General features: G+C 49.4%; 2 protein-coding genes across 2 annotated transcripts in view; one reads left to right on the top strand and one right to left on the bottom strand.

The window, feature by feature from the left end:
- The window catches only part of CCNJL (cyclin J like), a 63614-nt gene extending 54266 nt beyond the window's left edge, over positions 1–9348 (top strand). Inside the window, exons 4-6 of the mRNA XM_061151868.1 lie at positions 3820–4122; positions 5654–5813; positions 7261–9348. Of these exons, the coding sequence (XP_061007851.1) occupies positions 3820–4122; positions 5654–5813; positions 7261–7675 (878 nt within the window). The 3' untranslated portion in view covers positions 7676–9348. The remainder of the gene's footprint in view (positions 1–3819; positions 4123–5653; positions 5814–7260) is intronic.
- Positions 9349–15436: 6088 nt separating this feature from the next.
- Positions 15437–21518, bottom strand: FABP6 (fatty acid binding protein 6). The gene is made up of 4 exons (XM_061151867.1): positions 21359–21518; positions 20013–20188; positions 18201–18290; positions 15437–15564 (listed from the first exon to the last, which is right to left on the bottom strand). Exons 1-4 carry the CDS (start codon positions 21423–21425, stop codon positions 15511–15513), a joined length of 387 nt encoding a protein of 128 aa, XP_061007850.1. The 5' UTR covers positions 21426–21518; the 3' UTR covers positions 15437–15510.
- Between the last annotated feature and the right edge of the window lie 923 nt (positions 21519–22441).

Here is a 22441-nt window from a genome sequence, read left to right as displayed (position 1 = left end):
CATTGCTGCATGAGAGCTTTCTCTAGTTGTGATGCAAGGGCTTCTCACTGTGGTGGCTTCTCTTGTTGCAAAGCATGGGCTCTAGGATGGTTAGGCTTCAGTATTGTGGTGTATGGGCTTAGTTGCCTCTGAGCATCTTAGTTCCTGGACCAGGGATCAAACCCGTGTCCTCTGTACTGGCAGGCAGATTCTTTTTTTTTTTTTTTTTTTGGCAGGCAGATTCTTAACCACTGAACCACCAGGGAAGTCCATGTAGTCATTGTTTCTTGAGTACTTTCCAGGCTATGTGACAGGTCTGTCTGTGGGATTTCACATCTTTTTGTCACTGTGCAATGATATGGGTATATTCCAGTTATCTGTTCCTGCAAAACAAATCACCCCAACGCTTAGTGATTTAAAACAACAGCAATGTGCACTGCATGGTGGTTCTGTGTTGGTTTCACTTGAGCTCATTCATACAGCTGCTGGAGGATCCACTGGCCTGGAAGGTCCAGAGTGGCCTCATTCACATGTGTGAGAATCAGTGCTGGATGTTGCCTGGGCACGTCTGCTCCCATCCTTGTGGCTTCTTTGACTCCGGGAGGCTAAATGTGCTTCCTTACATGGAGGTCTGGGAATGACACTCCAGGTAGGGCCAAGTTTGGATCTGTAAGGCCTCTCTCGACATTCCTTATAGTCAAGTGGTTAAGAATCTGCCTTGCAAGGTAGGGTACACCGGTTCGATCCCTGGTTGGGGAACTAAGATCCCACATGCTTTGGAGCAACAAAGACTGCAGGCCACAACTAGAGAGTCCATGTGCTGCAATGAAAGGTCCGCCATGGTACAATGAAGATCCTGTGTGCCACAACTAAGACTCAACGAAGCCAAAATAAAATAGTAATTTTTTAAAAGTTGTAAGGCCTCTTAAAGCATTGTCTTGGAAGTTACATGACACCATGTTTTCCAGTTTCATTGAGATGCATTTGGCATAATGTATTGATTTAAGGTGTACAACATAATGGTTTGATGTATGCATATATTGTGAAATTACAATTAGTTAACATCCATAATCTCACATAGAATTTTTTTCTTTTAAGATGAGAACTTTTAAGATCTACTCTCTTAGCAACTTTCAAATATACAATATGGTTTACTAGCACTATACCCTATGTTACATCCCCAGGACTAATTTATCTTGTAACTAGAAGTTTGTACCTTCTGATCCCATCCCCCACCCCACCTCTGGCAACCACCAATTTTTTTAAGATTCTACATGTAAAAAATACTGTAACAGTGCCTGGAGCTCAGCCCTTACCATAGTAGCCTTTGCTGTGCGTCATTACTCTGCACACTGTTACCAGGCAGTGGGTCCTGCTCAGTCATTGGTCGGTGCTTCAGTGGGCCCCGCCCACTGGCAACCAGCTGTCAAAGAGGAACCGCTAGTGGCCCTTCTCTGCCATTGGACAGCACGGCAGTGGGCCCCGCCCACAAGCAACGACAGTTAGTGAGGGGATTCAGACAACTGTAAAGTGGTGGTCGTGAGGTGCAGAGTGAGCTAAGAGGCAGATTGCGGCCTTCTCCCCGAGGCCCCCCAACTCACCCAGCCCTGGGCCAGCGGGTGAACTGGGGGCCCAGAGAACAGACTGGGGACCGTGTCCTGCAGGGCACCAGAGCTCTTGCCAAGGCCACTCACTCGCCTTGGCCCAGGCACTAAGGCAGCTGTGAGCCTCTCCTCAGTCCCTGTCTGCGACCTAACAGCAGTGGCTGTCTGCCTGACTCACAATTTTCAGGACCTGCCCCCGCCGTACCGGTGGCTTGAGGAGCGTGAGGGCCAGTTGGGTCCTGGGTGCCTGGCTCCCTCAGCGATGAGCTGGACAGGGTATTGGGACGTGGCCCTGAGGGAGCTGCCAGCTGAGCTCTGCCTCCTCTCGGCCAGAACCGGGACCTCGGAGGGTGAAGGTTGTACCTGGGACCTGGCCCTTTCTTGTCAGAACAGGGAATAACATTCATTTGGTGGAGCTTTATAGGAACATCATTACCTGACCTCAAGAACAAAGGATCTGACACAACAAGTAACCATGCCCCTCCGTCATCTTTTTACTTTTAAAATGGCTTTGCTGAAAGCTTTCAGTAACTTCGGGGTTCTTAAGGTATGAGGCACTCATCTCCTTTCATGTCCCTGTAATAAAATTTTCTCTGTTCCAAATTCCAGTGTTTTGGTATTGTTTGGCCTTACTGTGTATTGGGCACACAGACTTGGTGATCTTCAGTAACAATATCATATAGTAGTTGTCTGTCTCTGTCATTACTCACTTAATATAATGTCCTCAAGGTCCATCCATGTTGTCCCAAATGGCAGGATTTTCTTCTTTTTATGGCTGAATAATATCCCATTAAGCTCCAGGAGATAGTGAAAGACAGGGAAGCCTGGCGTGCTGCAGTCCCTGGGGTTGCAAAGAGTTAGACATGGCAACAACAAATATGTTGTTCAGTTACTCAGTCGTATCCGACTCTTTGTGACCCCACAGACTGCAGCACGCCAGGCTTCCCTGTCCTTCACCATCTCCCAGAGCTTGCTCAAATTCATGTCCATTGAGTTGATGATGCCATCCGACCATCCTCTGTTCCCCTCTCTTCTCCTCCTGCCTTCAATCTTTCTCAGCATCAGGGTCTTTTCCAGTGAGTTGGCTCTTCACATCAAGTAGCTGAATATTGGAGTTTGATCTTCAACATCAGTCCTTCCAGTGAGTACTTAGGGTTGATTTCTCTTAGGATTGACTGGTTTGATCTCCTTGCAGTCCAAGGGACTCTCAAGTGTCTTCTCTAGCACAATAGTTTGAAAGCATCAATTCTTTGGCGCTCAGCCATCTTTACGATCCGACTCTCACATCCATACATGACTGCTGGAAAAACCATAGCTTTGACTATACAGACCTTTGTGGGCCAAGTAATGTCTCTCCTTTTCAATGTGCTGTCTAGGTTTTTCATACCTTTCCTTCCAGGGAGCAGGTGTCTTTTAAATTCATGGCTGCAGTCACCATCCATAGTAATTTTGGAGCCCAAGAAAATAAAGTCTGTCACTGTTTCCACTTTTCCCCTTTCTATTTGCCATGAAATGATGGGACCCATTGTATATAAATAACTAGTTTCTTTATTCATTCGTCTGTCAGTTGGACACTTAGGCTTTCTTGGCTCTTGTGAATAATGCTGCAGTGAACATGGGGTGCAGATACCTCTTCAAGATAAAATGCCCCTTTGGATTTCGTCCCTCTCTACTACTTATAGATCTTCCCTAGGCTTACCTCCCAAGAAAACTATTTCTAATGGAATCCAAACTCAGAAACTTTTGACAGAGTTTAAGCTCAGTATTGAAGATTCTAGGGAGCCACTGAAGGGCTCTTCCACATCTGCAAGGACAGGCCAGATTTACAAGGTTACTGTGACTAGGGCCCCCTGACCAGTCCTGATGTTGAATTAGTATAGACCAGACAGGAGGGCCCAGGCCCTTGCTGCTATTGCTAACTGCTGTTGAGCATCTTCTGTGATCCACACGCTGGTCTGTACATTTGGTGTGTGTTATCTCATTGAATCTAACAAAAGCTTTAAGAGGTATAAGTTCCATTGTACATAGGAGAGAACTGAGGCACAGAGAGGGTGAGATATGTTTCCATGATCACACAACTGGAGGTGATGGTGTGGGGATTTGAGCTCAAATGTGATAGATCTGTAATATGTGCCTTTGGGCTTGCTCTTCTCCTTGCCAGCACCATCTGAGTACTGTAAAGAGGGCCTTTACAACAAGTGCTGGCTGTCTCACGTGATCTCTGCTTCTCCCTTAGGTAAGTTCGAGGATCGGGAAGACCACGTCCCCAAGCTGGAGCAGATAAACAGCACCAGGATCCTGAGCAGCCAAAACTTCTCCCTCACCAGGAAGGAGCTGCTGAGTACAGAGCTGCTGCTGCTGGAGGCCTTTGGCTGGAACCTCTGCCTGCCTACGCCTGCCCACTTCCTCGACTACTACCTCTTAGCCTCCGTCAGCCAGAAGGACCACCACTGCCACAGCTGGCCCACCACCTGCCCCCGCAAGACCAAAGAGTGCCTCAAGGAGTACGCCCACTACTTCCTAGAGGTCACCCTGCAAGGTGGGGCCAATGTCAAGGCCTGTCTACCCTTCCCCACCCACTTGGGGGCCAGGGTTGGGGGCCAATGCACCCACATCACCAGATCACCCCACTTCGCAGGGATAGGCAGAGACAGATTTGCAGGGGTAAGCAGAGATGGAATGAGTTAGCAATAATGTGTAATGGAGGAGTAGCTTGTATGTAGGCAACCTGGAGTCTATTTACTGATCACCTACCTGGTAGTTTTTAACTCACTTGGAACACTGCAAATGATCTAAATAGCACAGAGTCAAGGTAGGTCATTCTGGAAGAGTATCGTACAGGTAGGATGGGAGAGAGGATTTTGTTTCCATCTGCTTTAGCAATACACTTTTACCATTTGGAGATTTTTACTTAAAGTGTCTTAAGATCTGGGTATTAAGATCTAAGTGTTTGGTACAACACTAGGTCAGAAATACTGTTGATTTAACCACCTGATAACCCACTCCAAGCCAAAATGGTTGTGAGTAACAGTACCAACAGTTGTGATATTAAGCAGTAAGTGAGCAGGTACTGTACACGAGGCATCTTGTTTTAGTGCTCTGCATGTATTGTTTCATTTGAACCTCACAGCAACTTCACATGAAGATCATTTCTGCTATTCTCATTTTACAAATCAGTTTCCTTAATTGATACTCAAGTTGTGAAGTAACTTATCCTAAGATCATTGCTAGGATTTGAACCTGGGGAGTCTGACTCTGACTGTGCTTACAACCGTACCACCCTGCCTAATTCATACTTTAAGGGGCACATGTTGAAATCGTTGAAAGTCATGAACAGTTTAAGACAGCAAAGTAATGTGCGGATAACCAGCTATTCTTCATGAGAATTGTGGAAATTTGAGCAGTTTGCCTTTGCACTGTATTTGAGCAGTGCAAATTTGAGCAGTACCAGCCTTGCCAGGTTGCCAGATATCTTAGTAGGACATGAAGATTTCTTATATTATTTCACAGTGTTTACTTGTACCAAAACATCACACTGTACATCATAAATATATAGTGTTTGTCAATAAATCTGGGGTGGGTGAGGGGAAGATTACCCAGTAAATTTTTGAATATCAAATACTTACAGACATTCATTTATTTGTTCATTCTTCAGCAGATTTTTAGTGAGTTCCTGCTTTGGGCCAGGCTTCATTACTAAATAGCCTTCAGTCAGCACCCCAAACAGAAGTCTTTGAAATGGTGTGTGTTTACCACTGTCTTTCAAAGGAAGGACAGATGTTTAATGTTTCTCCTTGTAGCATCAGCAAGTCCATTGCAGCCCCTGGAAGCCAGAGATGTATTTTGACAATCACTGCTCTAGGCTGACATCAGAAATCCCAGACCAAGAGCTGAGGTGTTTTAAGAATGAAAATCCATGCTATTTTAATTTTTCATGTAGACCCTCTGCACTGCAGGTATGGTGAACAACCTTGGACCTAATCATTTGTCTCCCAGTTCCCAGGGAGCACAAGGCAGAGCTTCAAGGCCAGGCTTCTGATGGTGACTCTCTCTCTGTGATTCTCTTTCAGATCATATTTTCTACAAATTCCAGCCTTCCATGGTGGCTGCAGCCTGCGTTGGGGCCTCTAGGATTTGCCTTCAGCTTTCTCCCTATTGGACCAGAGACCTGCAGAGGATCTCAAACTACTCCCTGGAACATCTCAGCACATGCATCGAAATCCTGCTAGTGTAAGTTCCTCTCCTGATCCTTTTGTGTTTTTGAAATAGCCAAGTTCCACTTGCTCGTAAGGCCTACCTCAGGTGATTTCCTGCAGTTTGAAGCTTATAGTGTCCTGGTGGCTCACAGAACGTGAACCACCGTGACTCCTGATAGAATACATATTTGGGGAGTTAGTCCTTCCTATTTTGGGTGTCTTTGGGTTTGCAATTGTCGGGTCCAGAGTGCAGGAGAAGAGGGGCTCACTGCACATTTTTCTGAGTGTCTGGGCTCTTTGACCCAGTGTATCAGTCAGTCTTCTGGGTGATCACATGGAGAGACCCTCATTATAAGTTGCTTTACTCAGACATGGTCACAAAGTGAACTCTTAGCCTGCTCAGCCCAGAGTGACTTCGCTGAAGAGACCATAGCCTAGGAATCTTGGGGAGGAAATGTTCAGGGTTTCAGAGAGGATGCTTAAAGACACAGCACCCTAAAACTGACATTGGAGGCCAAAGAGTAGTGACTGCAGGGAGGAGGACAGAGAGGACAGAAGCTCTCACCTGGCTACACTTGGTCTCTCTTGCATCCAACAGCTAGCAGCATCTCCTGCGTGCTGGTCCCACTCCCTTCGGGGCCATGCCTCTGAAGAGCCATCTCTCACCCTCCTGGTACAGCTGTCTTAGTCTCAATCCTCTGAAATCAGTCATGCTTCCTAGCCCTGATTTTAAAATCTCCCCCTTTTGAAAGCTGGCGAATATGGTCTGACCTGAATGAGGACAAGTGCCCCAGATACTTAGCCACGAGCTCTGCCTCTTCCCCAAGGCTCTGGGGTAGCCCCCTGCTCAGACCTGCTACAGCTTCACTTGCCTCTTTCTTACCAAAGCCTCTAATTGTTTCCTCAAAACAAATTTATTATGGGAAGCTTTTTTTTTTTTTTTTGAGATGGAAAAAAACCTGTTCTATCCTGCTTTTCAGATACAGACAGGACCCTGGGGGCAACCTGTTTGAAATCTGCTAAGTCTCATAACTCCATCCCAGCTAGGGATGAAGCTGACCAAAAGTGTCTTGAAGGTAGAAGGGCTGCTCACCTAAGCACCAGGGGGCAGTTCCTGTGCCCTGTGTGGGGATGCAGTGATGAGCAAAAGCAGACGGGCCCTCCCTCTCGAAGCTTCAGCTCCACACACGGGGCCACACAGTGACCCGGAAGTTATCGTCTGCAGTGTTGACCGCCAAGTGGGGGCAGTGCAGAGGGTCTACATGAACAGCTAGGTTAGTCTTGAGGGTTGCCAGGCTTTTGTGGGAAGCAGATCCAAGCTGAGATCTGGATCCTGGGTTTAGTCGGAGATCAGCTGAGGCAGTAAGCACAGACCAGGAGAGGCCTGCAGGACACAGGTCTCCTCGCATCCCAGTCAGCAGGCAGGTGACCGGCGCTGCAGCCTCTGGCCTCCCAAATCTCACCCAGTCCTTTCCTTTCAGAGCTTACGACAACGTCCTCAAGGATGCCGTTGCTGTCAAGAGCCAGGCCTTGGCAATGGTGCCCGGCTCACCCACCCAGGTGCTGTTCCAGCCACCCGCCTACCCGGGCCTCAGCCAGCCGACGGCGACGGCGCTGGCCCAATTCCAGACCCCCGTGCAGGACCTGTGCTTGGCCTATCGGGACTCGCTGCAAGCCCACCGCTCGGGGACCCTGCTCTCAGGGGGCACCAGCCCGTCCGTCCACGCCCTGTACCCCACCCTCCAGCCCCTGGACGTGTGTTCTGTACCGCTGCCCGCGTCCTTCAGCATGCAGATGGCCATCGCAGCCGAGCCCCGGCACTGCCTTGCCACCACCTATGGGAGCAGCTACTTCAGCGGGGCTCAGGCATTCCCCGCAGGCTGTTTTGATAGATAGGGCACCTTTATCCACACAGGGAGGCCTTGGAGACCCGGGCAGAGGAAAAGGTTGCAGACCAGGGGAGCCCAGCCCAGGGAGGCACCTGGGAGAGGCCATCCCCACAGAGAGCCTCAGGGCCCGTGAACAGAGCCGGTCTGTGGTCTTTTTAAATAAAACTGACCCGGAGCAAAACAGGCAATGACATACCTCACCCGAGAGCATTCCTCTGGAAAAATGTCTTCCACTTGTGGCCAGGGTGCAGGAGGGTGGCTCGGTGGCCACCTTCTGGAGAGGGGCCCAGTGGGTCCAGGAAGACTTGGGAAGAGGCCAGGAGGCTGGAGACTGGATGCAGGCCTGCAGTCCACGAGCAGCTCCAGGTTTTAGCATTGAAGACGCCTTTATTCTTTGCTGATGGCAGCTACACAATTGAAAAGGGGGTGGCCTGACGTGCTCTCAGGAACCCCGGTAGATGCCGTCTGGCTCCATCCACAGGGGCCTGGGTGTGCGTCTGCCTCCCGAGACACAGTGACAGCTGTCTTGATTTGTTGTGGAACCTAAAACCTTCTTCAGCCTTTTAGATGTTTCACGTGTTGCTGCTTCCCGAAGTGACCTAGCTTTCTGTTCAGTAAGATGTCTTGTTTACATGCTATATCAGGGATTTTGTGATACTTGAAAACTCCTTAGGAGAAAAACATTGGTGATTGCTACACTGCCTGTCCCATGCGTGGGCTGTAGGTTTTAACCCGGCTTGGGATGGACCCCTGGTTAACCACAGAGCTCCCTTTTGCAAAAGTGTATGGTTGGGGAGAACCACTTTCCAGGCTCTCGGTTCCAGAAGATTCCACATCTTGGATGCTCTGTTCATCTGTAGAACTTCGATAACCACCCAGAGAAAAAGGACTGTTGAAAAGTAGACAAAAATTTAGCACCAGCAACCCCCACCTCCCTCCCTCCACCGCATGCTTCTAGTGCATGAGGTTAAATCCAGCCTCGGCCTTGCATTTGGCTCAGAGCAAAGGATCATAATGTGGAATGTATGCCTGACGCCAGCTGGATTTGGGGGCGTGTGGGGTCTGTGACACCACTGACAGCCAGCAATGGCTTGGATCAAAAGCCAGTATTTGGGTCTCTGCAGTGAGAGGGCTCTCAGGAAGACTCTTGGAACCATGTGCAATATGTTTTTATTCTGACTCACGGCTTGTGCTCAGCATATTTTATTTCTTGGTTGGTTTGGGGTCAGTGGTCAAATTGTTCCTCCCCTGGGACTGGGAGGTGCAAAGAACCATGGAAGCGTATTTTGGTTTGTTTCTTAAAGAAGAACCCATTTTGGTTTTCTTGACTTGGTTGCCAGTCTAGGAGACTGGCAAAGGGACTGCCAGAAGTCAGATCCGAAGGTGGTTTTCAGAGCTGATGGGAGCCTCAGCATGGAAGCTGAGTGAAAGAAGAGCCTGGACGCCGGCACGGAGGGGTCACGTCACACTAGCATAGGAAAGTGCGCGTTCGTTTGTTTTCTCTTTTTCCTTGCCAGCCTCCTTCTATTTATGTGCAACTGGTTTGGATTCCGAGTTACTGTGTCTGTCTTTTCTGGGTCTGGGCATTTGTGAGGGTCTCCCCCCAAATAGAGCCTCACAGCCAACCCATCCCCGAGAAAAAGTGGACCTGCAATAAATACATCACCTGCTTGTGGCCTCTCTGGGTTCTCTTCCTGGCCTTCTCTCAGCCAGTCCTCCCTTTCTCTTCCTCGTCAGCCCCAGGGATCCACACGGGTACCCCGAGTTTGTCGGGGAGGAGTGGGTGACAGCAAGATGAGCTCCTGCCCTCTGAGCTGGAGCTATGCCTCCCTGGGACCTGGGCTGGGCTGCAAGAGTCAGCCCAGCACCACCACCAAATCAGGCAGGGTGCTCCAGAAAAACAGAGCCCATTGTATATGTAGTGAGAGTGATTTATTCTAAGGGAATTGGCCAAACATTGCGAATGCCTGCATTAGGATCAGGGCTAAGGTTCCACTTCCTCACGCCCTCTAGGTTCAAAATCCATCTCTCCAAAGCCATCTGTTCTGTCATCTGAACACTCCTCTCTATTAACCCCTTAAACAGTGATTCTCAGCAGGGCTCATTTTTGCTCTCCAGGGGACTTTGGCAACATCTGGAGATATTTTTGGTGGTCACAATTGGGAGAGGGACATGGTTGGCATTTAGCAGGTAGGATCCAGGATGCTGCTAAACATCCTGCAATGCACAGGACAGTCCCCACAGTGAAAAACGGACTGGCCCAATATGACAACAGTGCCGTGGTTGAAAAACCTCAGTCCACAGAACACCTTCCGATGACGTCTCCATCATCCCCCAGGTCCCTTTCATTACCCCTTTCATTTTCATCATAGCTGTTAAATCATCTGGAATCATCTTGTTAGTTTACTGAGTTTGATGGCTGTGCCCTAAACCACCTCCAGCCAATAGAATATATAGATACTTGTAGATAGTAGTGCTCATCATCCAACTGGCGTTTATTATTTGCTGTGTAAAGCACTGTGCTAAGGAATTCGTTCATATTATTTCCTATAATCATCCTAATAAGCCTCCGAAGTAGGAACTATTATCAGCTGTTATCTTACAGACCAGAAAACAGGAACAGAGGGGATCTTCGCCTAAGGTCAGGTGAAGGAAGGAGCCATAATTCAAACTCGGGCAGCCAGGAGCTGCCCTGCCACCCTGAGGTGCCTCAGGGGTTTTGGATGAGCTCAGGGCTCCCGCTGGCCATCCTGTTCACCTGCTGGAGAAGACATAACAGAGTAATGGATATGGGTTTGTAACAGGGTTGCCAGGCATTTGTGCTCCTGATTGACAGGGTCCCAGGGGGTTCTTGGAGCATGCTCAGTAGCAGACAGAAATGGTTTTGCACAGCTGCCGCAGGCTAATACAATTTACAGCTCCATCTGCCTGCCTCCAACAGGCTCTGACCTGGGAGGGGATCCCCCAGCCTCGTCTGTGAAGGTGAAGATCTGAGATCCTGCTTGGGGCATCCCCTGGGAGGGACCCTGCCTCTGGGTTGGCTCTGGCAATACCTGGCTCTTTTTGAGTTCCAGCGAAAGAATCTTAGCAACCTCATTAATCTCATTCTCTGTTCCTCAGGGAAGCCCCTTGGGACAAATTTCAGTAGAAAGGCCTTGGCCTTTAGCAGGAGTGTCAAATCCAACGGCCCATCAGGACCAGACAGGTAACATAGTGAGTGGATCAGCTGGATGACTGAGACAGTATGAGATGGTGGAGACTAATGAAGCCTGTGTTCCCCTGTAAGGGATATGGTTGGCTTCTGTTCAGCGCTGACTAACTACAGCCTTTCAGGGATATAAGCTGTATGTTGCCACAACTTCAGATTTTCAGAGAACCTGGAAGTCTATGCTTTCTAGGAAATCTAATTTGTAATTTTAAAAACTACCTAAGAAATTGTAATGCAATAGAAGACCAATGAAAGATATTGTAGGTTAGGAAGATTCTTAGCCTAGAAACTTGCAACTTCTGGTGTGTAGACAAGAGCATTGGACCTAAGAGGTAGAAGATCTGAGTTTGCCTGCCTTTAGCTAGGTGACCTTGAGAAGAGCTTCCTCTCCCCTCTGAACTTCTGTCTTGTCATCTATAAAGGTGGGAAGGTTGTCAGGCTGGGCTGCATTTTAGATTTATGATAAGAAAGCATGGAATTTATGGAATCATTATCCAACAGTGCATCCTTTGAGGACTCAAAAGTGGACCACTCCTTTTTGGGGGGTGGTGCTCAGATGAGCCCCAGAGCTTCACCTCCCTCTAGCCCAGCTCTAATTTTTAAGGGAGAAGTATTTAAGTAGTCAGCCTTCTGCTGGCCCATCTCCAATGAGTGTTTCAGGTTCTACCCTTGCCAGAGCCACAGCAGACACCATATACTAGAAGTCAGACCTTCTGCTACCCCCTGGCTGTGTAGACATAGGCAGATCAGTCCCCTTTTCTTGATCTCAGTTTTTTCATCTGCAAAATGGGAGGATTGGGACTGGAATGGTCTGCAAGGTCACATCTAGCTGGACAGCACTTTGGAAGAATTACAGCTCCCTGGTCTTCATACCTGAAGTGTCCCATTCTGTAGGTCTGCGTTTGGGCCTGGGCTGCCCTTTTAATATGCCCCCAGGAAATGTGTATGCATATCTGGGTTTGGTCTTCTTGCTCTAGAATCTCTGACCCGCTATATGCCCATTCCACCAGTCAAACCACCCATAAGGATCCTGTTCAGTGAGCATTTACTGTGTTCCAGGCCCTGTACATGACACTTTCCTCATGCTCTCTTGCCCCCTGCTCCTCTTTTGTCCTCTCAACATCCATGACCTAGCATTATTTACTGTCACAATTTTCCAGATGATACTGAGGTTCAGAGAGGCCCAGGGTCTCACCACGGGAAATGGTGAACTGTTTCGCACTTAGATATGCTGGACTGAGGAGCCACGTGGCCTCTGAGTTGCCCGCCAACCCCCCAGAGGACACGTGCACACCCACCCCAAGGCCCAATTACTCGGGATTTCACTGGTCCACCACCTGTCCCGCGCTAGCATACATGCGCACCCAGGGGTCCCTGGGACCACGGGTGCGTGGTGGAGCGCCACCTAGTGGTGGTCTTTAAGGGTACTTCGAGAAGCTCCTGTTAATACCCAGTGAGCTCGGTGGGAGGGAAATGGGATAGCGATGATTCCCAAGGGTCAGGGTAAAGGGGCACCTTGGACCATGCAGCAGAATGGTGTTGCACACCTAACTTTCCAGAGGCCACTGGCATGGATTTTTACCCTTGAAACGCCTCTACAACCCAAGAAGGGAAGGCCTTATTAGCCTGTTTTACACATGGACAAGACACTGAGAAACGCTACAGGATGCCCACATGTCTTACACGTGAGTGGAGGAGGCACTCCTAACACTTTCATCAGGCTGGCTTGAGAATGATGGTGCTGATGGTGGAGGTGATGCTGGTCATGGTCACAGTGGCTAGTTAATTCGTAGCATGACAACTGTTATTAGATAAGTGCAGTTTTTATCCCCACCGACAGGTGAGGAATCTGAGGCTCAGAGAAATGGATGAACTTACCCCAAGGTGACACAGCTTCTAGGAAGCAGAAGAGAGATTTGAACCCTGGCAATGGGACTCCAGAGTCAGAGCTCTTAACCTCTGTCCATTCTTCTGGTTGAGGAAACTTCTTTTCCAAGATGCCGGTAAAATGGACACCTCACCGCATCTCACCTTCCTCCACTTACTCCCATAAACTGGAATGAGAAACTGAAGCCTCCATCAGCTAGTGATGCCCAGCCCCACATTTCTCTCAAGAGACTTGCTCAGCTATGTGACCTTAGATAAATCTCGTCACCTCTCTGAGCCTTGGTTTCCATATCTGAAGTACAGAATTTAAATTAGTTGCGCTCTGGGGTTCTGTTCTCTGAGTCTGTGACTCTGTAACACTGGCTGCAGTGTTTTAATTTGTTCTTAAGTCGGTTACCAAAGCAAAAACAATCTCTCTCCTTGCAGCTCTTCCTTTCTTTTCTACTCTTTCTCTCATCCCTTCTCTCTCTCTCAGCTTTCCACCTAGTTGTATTTAACTCTCTGTTATTTAGAGACTTATTGTCCAAGTTCATTATGAGTAATTATTCAGTCTGGGTGGAAAACAGGAACACTGCTAGTTTAATTTAATGCTTATCTAGTTCACTTAATTAGCAATAAGTCTTGGCAAAGTGCTGGAATTCACAGGGTCCTGGCTTTGTGGGTGGGTAGGGGAGGTTGAGTGCTGTTCTTGGAAAGAAACATGTTTCAGGGCACAATGTGGGAGGAGGCAAGGACTGAGCTGCCATGAGCTGGGCTGTGCCATCTGTCCAGGCTGAGGCCGGCTCCTGAGAGTGAAAGCCTGTAGATTACACAGGCTGCAAGTACCTGAGGTCAGGTAGTATAGCAGTTACTAAGCACCTATTGTATGCCAGACTCTCTAGTAACCACTAATCTGTTTCTGTATCTATGAGTTTGTTTTATTTTGAGATCATATGGACCACCAGAAAAGTCTTTCTCCATCTGACTTATTTAATATAATACCTTCAGGCTTTAGGGCTTCCCTTGTGGCTCAGCTGGTAAAGAATCTGCCTGCAACGCGGGAGACCTGGATTGGGAGGATCCCCTGGAGAAGGGAAAGGCTACCCACTCCAGTGTTCTGGCTTGGAGAATTCCATGGACTGTATAGTCCATGGGGTCTCAAAGAGTCAGACACAACTGAGCCACTTTCACTTCACTTCAGGCTCCATCCATGTTGTTGCAAACAGCAGGATTTAATTCTTTTTATGGCTGAATAGTATTCCTGTGTGTGTGTGTGTGTGTGTGTGTGTGTGTGTGTGTGTGTGTTAAACATCTTTATCCATTCATCCACTGATGGACACCTAGATAATTCAATTCTTAACGAATTCTCGTCCTGGAGTCCTGCAGGCATTCTGATGAGGGAAGGAGGGTTTCCTGTTTGGTGCCACTGGCTGTTGTATGGCTCTTTCCCTTTTCACAAAGTGGGGCCTAAGGCTCAGAGCTGTGGCAGTAGAATCCAACGCAAAGTCAATTTTGTTCACCTTTGACTTTTAAAAATATTTTTCATCTATTTATGGCAAATGATGTTGGCTTTCCATGTATGAAAGTGATATAATGTTTCCTTTGGGGTAAAAACAAATTAATTGTCCTGGAGAAAAATATGGGGTAAAAAGGAGTCAGGATGGGCACTTTTCTGGTGGTCCACTGGTTAAGACTCCGCACTTCCACTGCAGGGGGCACGGGTTTGTTCCCCGGAGCTAAAGATCCTGTGTGCAGTGTGGCATAGCCAATTAAAAAAACAAAAGAGAGAAGAACTCAGGGTGGTACCCAGGAGAGAAGAGAATGAAAAAATCCCATTCAAGGTTAGGGATGATCTATCCAGGGGACAGGCAGACCTCCCTCCTCCTCTCCCATGCCCCGAACAGACACCGTGATCAGGCAGGGACATTTGCTCAGTCCAGGTGCGGCCCTGGAATCCTCCGTAATTCAGGGGTCCAGACACCTACCCGAGGGTCAGAGTGACCTTTCTGATCCCCTTTCCCATCCCACTGCAGCCTCTCCAAGTTTCTCCCCGGCCCCCCATCCAAGCCCTGCTAGTGTAATCCATGACATTTCAGTTCCTGCCTGCCACACCCATAACCCCTTTGTCACTCCCATTTCTCCTCAGTCCCTCATTGGCCCTCCTGGCCCTCTCTGGTACCAGTGGGTAAACTGAGGCCCAAAGGAAGGACTCCACAGTGAATTGGCAGAGAGCCCCAGTCACGCTGAAGCACTGGCCCTGGCTGGTACGTCCACCCCAGTGTCTGTGCAGCCTCGGCGCCCAGCAGCGGCGTCCTTCCAGGGAATCGCCAGTCCTGCCCCTGCTTCTGATACACTCTCCTGCGGCCCATCTGAGAGTCAGGGTCACCCCTCCCAGGGGACATTTGTCTCTTGAAAGAGTGATCTCTCCACCCTGAGTGTGGGTGGCAGGTAGGGGCAGGGACCACAGAGATATGCCCACCATGCCTCTCGAGCACTGCCTGTGCCCTCTCTCTGGGGCCAGGGGTCTTACGTCCATACCTGTCCACACCCCAAGTCTCTGTGGTGACATGGGGCCCACAGGGACCTCAGGGCCAAGGTGTGGCCTGCGCAGCCATCCTCAGGGGTTTCCCATCTCCACCAGCCAGAACTGCCCCAAGACACTAGAGAACAAAGAGAGGTTCTGGAACAAGCAGATAGTCTTGTTACACCAACTTTATTGATACGGCTTTATGGCCCCTGCGGAGCCCTACCCGCCTGCTCAGGCCAGCTTAGGCCACCTTCTTGCTCACGCGCTCATAGATCACGCCTCCAAAGGTGGAGACCTGGAAGAAACAGCGGGAACAGAGGGAGTCAGTGCAGGGATCCCAAGGTGACCATGGGGCCCAGGGAAGGTAGACTGGCCTCTAGTCCCGCCCGATGGGAGTGAGCCTGTGGCAACACTTCTCTGGGCCTCCGGTTCCTAGTTTGTTGCAAGACTCACTCTGTTCACTTTTACGTGGCCCGAGCGCTCCATGATGTGACTTTCCTTGGGATAACCTTCCACTTGTCTGTCCATTTCATTTCACCCATGCCAGTTACATTTCCCCCAACAGTGAGCTTGCCCCATTGTGCAGATGAGAAAACTAAAGGTTAGAGAAGTCAGTCACCCCTCTGAGGAGGAAAGCCATGTTCACGCTCTACACCATTGAGCATTTATGGGGTCCCTGTGCTCAGTGATGGGGAGATACAATCTCTGCCCTTGTTGAAGCGTAAGGTTTTGTGGAAGAGGCTGAAAAGAGGATGGTGTTCAGCAGAGACCCGCTGTGTGCAGTACCCTGGGCTCAAGGCCAAGACATGCTGTCATGGGGTGTACATGTACCATCAGTTGGTCCTGATGCCCAGCAGAGGAGAGCTGCTTTCTTGTGGGAGGGGACAGGTGGCAAATGGAATTTTGTGGAAGCAGTTTTGTCTAAGGGCAGCAGTAAAGTGATGTGTGATTTGCTATGGGGTGGATGGAGGATGGAGTGGAGGAGGAGGCCAGGGCTCTGTCTAGAGAAGAAGTGATAAGAGAAGGGGTGCTGGTGGTGGGTGGAAGTGGGAAGAGGGATGCTCACAAAATGCATCCCTGTGGGTGGAGAAGGAGGAAGGTGTCTAGAATGATTCTGGGCCTCCAGAGATGGGAGGAAATATGCAACCAAGACAGCTTCTCTCTGGTACCTGGTACACACACACATGTGTGTGTGCATTCCTGTGCCTGTTTGCCTGTGTTTGTGTGTGTGCAATGGCCATGAAGTCTGGGCACTGCTCTCACAGTACAGGCTTCATGGTCAGGTGCCCCCAGCAATTAGGAAACAGATTTGTTTCTTTTGGGAAGATGAGTTCTCCTGTTGGGCACAAATGTGCTTCATTCTGCCCTGGGTTCTCCTTACACCCCTCACAGGCTGGGGAGCTTTGCCTCTGGGAGTCAGTGTCCTCCAGCTTTCATCGGATTCTCCAAGAGGTCAGTTTCCATCCAGAAAAAAATGCTCATGCTTGTGCTTAGAGGCTCAGTCATGTCTGACTCTACAACTCTGTGGACTGTAGCCCGTGAGGCTCCTCTGTCCATGGATTCTCCAGGCAAGGATACTGGAGTGGGTTGCCATTTCCTTTTCCAGGGGATCTTCCCAACCCAGGGATCAAACACTCATCTGCTACACTGGCAGGAGGATTCGTTACTGCTGAGCCTTTGGGGAAGCCTCTGCCATATGTATGTATGTATATGTGGGTATACATACATGTACACAGACATATTTTAAAACACTATAGATTTTTTTTAAACTAAAATGAAGGGAGGGAAAGAAGACCCATGGCCTGGGAAGAGCAGGCAGGGTTTAGAAATCAGCCAGTTTCATCTGCCTCCCCCACAGACTAGTTGTGTGGCCTTGGGCAAGTTGCCTATGTCTCCGAGCCTCTGTGGCTTCTCTGTAAAATGGGAGTAATGTGAGGGCATGGAGCCTCTTGAGCCATGTGCTGGTTTTCTCTAGACTGGACTTGGGTGAGGAAAACAAGGAAACAGGGAAGAGATTGCAAGATAGGAATAAGGGTGGCAAACCCTGCCTCCCTCAGCACCTCTTCCTGGAGAGGCTTGGGGAGGACAGCCCAGACCTCTCCTGGTGGGGACTCTAGCCCAAGACATAGGCTCACGAGGGGGAAATGACTGACATGCAGAAAAGCATCTTCCTTTTTTCTCTTCACCTCACATCTGTTTCCTTCACCCAGGGAAACTCTGGAGCCCCCGGGGGAAGAGTTGGATGGGAGAGGGAGCACCTCCAACCTGTGTTTACTGAGAACCTGCCTGCCAATGCAGGAGATGCAGGAGACAAGGGTTCAATCCCTGGGTCAGGATGATACCCTGGAGGAGGAAATGGCCTGTGGGAGGGCTCAGTCCACAGGTGGGTGAATTGGCCCCACCAACATTTTTAAAAAATCTTTTGATTAGTTGCCAGTATTGGCTAGTCTGGAAATTTCACTTAAAAGTGCCAATATCCAGCTTCTCTTGACACACCAGAAGATACAGCAGTAAGGGCCTGAGGTCCCTCATGGAAGTGAGGGGGTGGCAACTGTGCTTGCAAGGGCCCACCAGGACTCCCTGCTTCATCTGTACTCTGGGAGTCCAGACTTGTGTCCCTGAGGTGGCTGAGTGCGGGCACTGGAGTCTGGCACCTAACCCCAAATTCCTGCTATGTCAAAAAAAACTCTGTGCCCTCTGGCCAATCTCTTAGTCACCCCATCTCCTCACACCTCAGTCTCCTCACCTGCAAGATGGGGATAAAAATCCTTACCTAACAGGGGGATTGTGAAGGTCAGATGAAGTCGTGTGCATTCTGTGATCAGCACAGAGCCCAGCCCACAGGGCATACCTGTAAAGCCAGCTTCCCAGGGGCCCGCCTCTCAGGGCAGAACATTCTGTATATTATGTGGGAACCAGCAGGACACTTACCTCCACCAGCTTGCCATCCACAATCTCCGCAGTGTGGTGGTAGTGGGGGGAGTCCACAACCACCTTCCCACCCTCCATCTTCACGGAGACCTGAAAGAGAAGCAAAAGGCAGCCTGAGTTGCAGAGCCCCCACAAATGCAGGCCAGCCCTCGGGGATGAATGGACCTGCCTCCAGGCCCAGCAGTCCCCCTCTAGAAATTAATTTGTCCTATAGACATGTGATGCTGCCGTCCATGGGATCGCAAAGAGTTGGACACGAGTGAGCAACTGAACCACAACAGCATAGACATGTGATTACATATATCCAAAGATACAGATAATCTGTGCAAGTCACTGGACCTTCCTGTGCCTCAGTTTTCTCATCTCTATAATGGGGATAGTACTTGTACCTACTCCATGGGGTTACTGTGAAGATTAAATGATTTACTATCATTTATGTGGGCTTCCCAGGTGGTTCAGTGAAGAAGCAAAGAATCTGCCTGCCAATTCAGAAGGTGAGGGTTCGAACCTTCTAGGGCAGATTCCCTAGAAGAGTCAGACATGACTGAGCAGTCACACATGATATATGTGCTTAGAGCAGTGCCTGGCTCCCTGTTGAGCACTCCTTGTTAGCTACAGAATCTATTATGATCATCGTTATTAAGCAATGCTGATGTCATCTGAGGGTGTTGATTGCAGCATTGTTTGTAACAGTGAACAACCTAAATATTCAACTTACGTTACCCACTGGTAAATAGCCTAAATATCTATTAATGAGGGAATGGTGACTAGCATTTCTATATTGTTGGACACTATACCACCATTAAGAAAAGAATAAAGCAAGTCAATATGTGCTGACACTGAAAGATACCGTGAGAAGTTGTTAAATTTTTAAAATACCCAAGCGGCAGAATATCAATATTATGACTGCTTATCCTTCCCCCAACCCCGCCAGCAATCTGAGGAGAAGAGTACTTTCTTGGTTAGGGTTGGAGGCTACAGAGGGGACCTTGGATGGGTGGAAGACCTGAGGGGCCATTCTGGGTAGGAAGGGGATAAACAGCCAGCTTTCACTTCTTTGCTACCCATGATTGCAGTTTCAAACCCAGATGAGTCTGGTTCTAGGGCCTGGGCAAGATTAATCTCTAGGTCACACTACAGGCAGTATAAAAATGTGGTTATGCTCTCAGGAGCCAGACTGCCTGGGTGTGCAGACCCAGCCTTGCTGTGGGATCCAGGCAGCTATTTAATCACAAGACTCAGCTCAACTCCCCCATCTGTAAAGTGGGGCGGTAGTTATAGCAACCTCACGGGCTTACCTGCATTAAGATGTGTGACAGATCCAGCTAGTGTCTGGGATATATGTGTGAAGGATTCGGCAGATGGGAACAATTTTTATCATTATTGTGTCCATTATTGACATATCATTAAAAACCAAGAGTGGCTAAATTGCCAAGTAACTCAAGCTCTTAACGCTGTAGGCTAGACTTGAAAAGAAGGTCATCCCCCGTGGCGCTAGTGGTAAAGAACCCACCTGCCAATGTAGGAGACACAGGGGACCTGGATTTGACCCCTTGGTCAGGAAGATCCCCTGGAGGAGGGCATTGCAACCCACTCCAGTGTTCTTGCCTGGAGAATCCGTGGGCAGAAGAGCCTGGCAGGCTACAGTCCATAGGGTCACAAAGAGTTGGATGCGACTGAAGCGACTTAGCACTCACACACAGACTTGAGAAGAAGCCCCAGCTTGGGGAGCAGCCCCAGGGGACATGGTGGGGACCAAGAAGTCAGCCAGAGGCCTGGGGAAGGAGGGAGAGGTAGCTAGCAGGCTCTCACCTTGAACTTCTTGTTTCCCACGGTCTCCATCTCGGTCTCCTTGCCAACGGTGAAACTGTTGGAAATGGAGTGGCCCCCGGGGTAGTGCTGGGACCAGGTGAAGTTCTGCCCGTCCTGCTTTATCTCCGAGACGACCTTGAAATTGCGGCCCTTTTCAATCGTGTCGCTGGAGAGCCCTGGGCCCGGGAACAAGCAGAGAGGCGGTGTAAGAGCTGCCTACAACCTGTGGCTTTGGGCACGCGCTTGCTTCACCCAGGGCAGGTTAGTTTGACAGTCAAGAGCACAAGCCCCAGTTCTGGATGGGCCATGTGGTTTGGGCAAGTTACTATCTCTCCAAGTCTCAGTGTTTTCATCTGCAAACTGGGGATAATAAGGCCCATTTCACAGGACTGTTACAGGGATTAAATGACAGTGATTGTTGTCTGGTAAAACTCCTGGCATGGAGTTGACAATAATAGCTGCTCTTCTATACTATACTAGAAATTTACTACTATACTACTAGAAAGTAGTATAGTAGAAAACAGTATGCTCGAAATTTCCCAAGCTCACAAAGTCCTAAAATGAATGAGACCTGCAAGACTGTCTTCTAATGCTCCTGTTTTACAGATATGGATTCCTGCAACTAGACTGTTGTAGGTGAAGCTAGGTCACTGTTCCTTCAGGGCCAGTCCCAGTGCTTGACTCAGAAGGGGCTCTTTCCTCCCCATGGCCCCAGGCCCCTGCTCTTGGGGCCCCTTTCCTACCTGGGCCCAGGTCGGGCCCTGGTCCCCTGCAGTCCTCTGAATATAGACAGCTGCACTGCCTCACAGTTGGCTGACACACCAAGATTTCTGCAGGATCGTCAAGTCCACTGTCTCTTTGGTTCCTCTCAACCAGTGTTACAAATCGAGCAGTCAGAAGAGTGGGGTGTTTGATCTCCACCCTCAGTGCCTAGCACTGTAAGAGGCCCTTGTTTGCTGAACAATGGAGTGAACGAGTGGCTTATCAACCCTGGTATCTATGTTCCCACCCCTTTGTCACCTCTCCCCAGGCAGGATGTGGTGACATCACTCGTCATCTCATCCTTGGCTCCTGGGGGGTCTCATGACCTCTGGCACTGATGTGTGACCTTGGGCAGGTCTTGCTGAAATGCCCCATCAGTAACATTAGGTTGGCCCATGCATATAGCAAGCATTCAATTGATGTTTGAATGAATAAACCAATCAACTCTCCATCTCACCCATTAGTAGCTTTGTGACCTTACACTAGTCACTCAGCTTCTCTGAGCCTCATGGATTTTGGGTCCCCTGTGCAGAGTTGGCTGTGACAGCCCAGCCCCAGGAAGGTGCTCTCAGGAGCTCACTCACCCAGGCGCTTCATGAAATCATCGTAGTTCTTCTCGCTCTCAATCTCATACTTGCCGGTGAAGGCCATGCTGCTGAAGAGCTGGAGCCTCAGGAGCAAAGGATGAGAAGGAAAAGCTGTGGTGCTGAGGGGCCTGATGCCTCAGCTTATAAACCCTCCTGGATGCTGAGGCTCAGCCCCAAAGTCACCCCACTTCTCCTTCCCACCCCTGAAGAGGAAGCACTTGCAATTTTATGATGTGGGCAGGACGTGGAGGAGCAGAAACCCTGAGGTTATTCACCTGGGGACTTGCTGGCTGGAATCCCATTGCCATTGGCAAGGCTAGGGATGGATCTGCTGCAGGGTTTGAGTGGTCATCCATCTCTGCCCAGCCCTCCTCTATCCATCCATCCATGTCCTCCCTCCATCCATGCTCCCAGCATCCCTCCTTTACTCAGTCACCCCCGCATTCATTGACCAGAGTGTGTCGGGTACCTCAGCGTGGGGCCAACACTGAGGAAACAGTGAGACATGACCTCTTCCCCAAAGAGCTTCCAGTCTGGTCCAGCAACAAAACACACCTGCAGAGAATCCTCATGCAAGCAGGATGGGATGGGTCCTGAGACACACAGATCTGGGGAGGAAGCAATGGGGTTCAGCTAGCTGGTGCAGTTTTGCATAGCAAGTGCCTTTAATACAGGTCTTGAAAGAATTTGGATGTTTAGAGAAGTGGTAAGGTTGGAAGAGGCAGATCACATTGTAAGTTGAGGGAACAATGTGATGAAGGTGGGTAGGGCCACCAAGAAAGGAAACAATGAGTTTGTCTGTAGCAAAGAACGCTTGCAGAAGCACATGCATGAGATGGGTGTAGACGGTGTGATCATCCGCACCCGTGGAGTGTAGCCCACTAACAAGGGAGCCAATTAGAGGGGGCAGTGCCAGTTCCCTTAAAGACCAGTTATGTGCCGGGCATGGGCTGGGAGTGTGGCAAATTTCACTCTGTTCCAGCCGAGCAACTGGGAGAGCCAGGAGTCCAGCCCCGACTTGCTGTCCCTGTTCTTCTGTGGTTGTGCTGGATCTCCATTGTAAGGCACAGCGTCTCTAGT

Source organism: Dama dama, chromosome 9, assembly GCF_033118175.1.
Source record: "Dama dama isolate Ldn47 chromosome 9, ASM3311817v1, whole genome shotgun sequence".
NCBI lineage: Eukaryota > Metazoa > Chordata > Mammalia > Artiodactyla > Cervidae > Dama > Dama dama.
This window is presented reverse-complemented; position numbering and strand designations above follow the sequence as displayed.

Bases quoted from the DNA above. Each gene is read 5' to 3' on its own strand.
- FABP6 (XM_061151867.1), bottom strand. From the start codon at position 21,425: ATGGCCTTCACCGGCAAGTATGAGATTGAGAGCGAGAAGAACTACGAT. The intron at 20,189-21,358 runs GTGAGTGAGCTC...TCCCGGGCCCAG, and splicing joins TGATTTCATGAAGCGCCTGG to GGCTCTCCAGCGACACGATT. The intron at 15,565-18,200 runs GTAAGTGTCCTG...TGTTTCTTCCAG, and splicing joins TGGATGGCAAGCTGGTGGAG to GTCTCCACCTTTGGAGGCGT.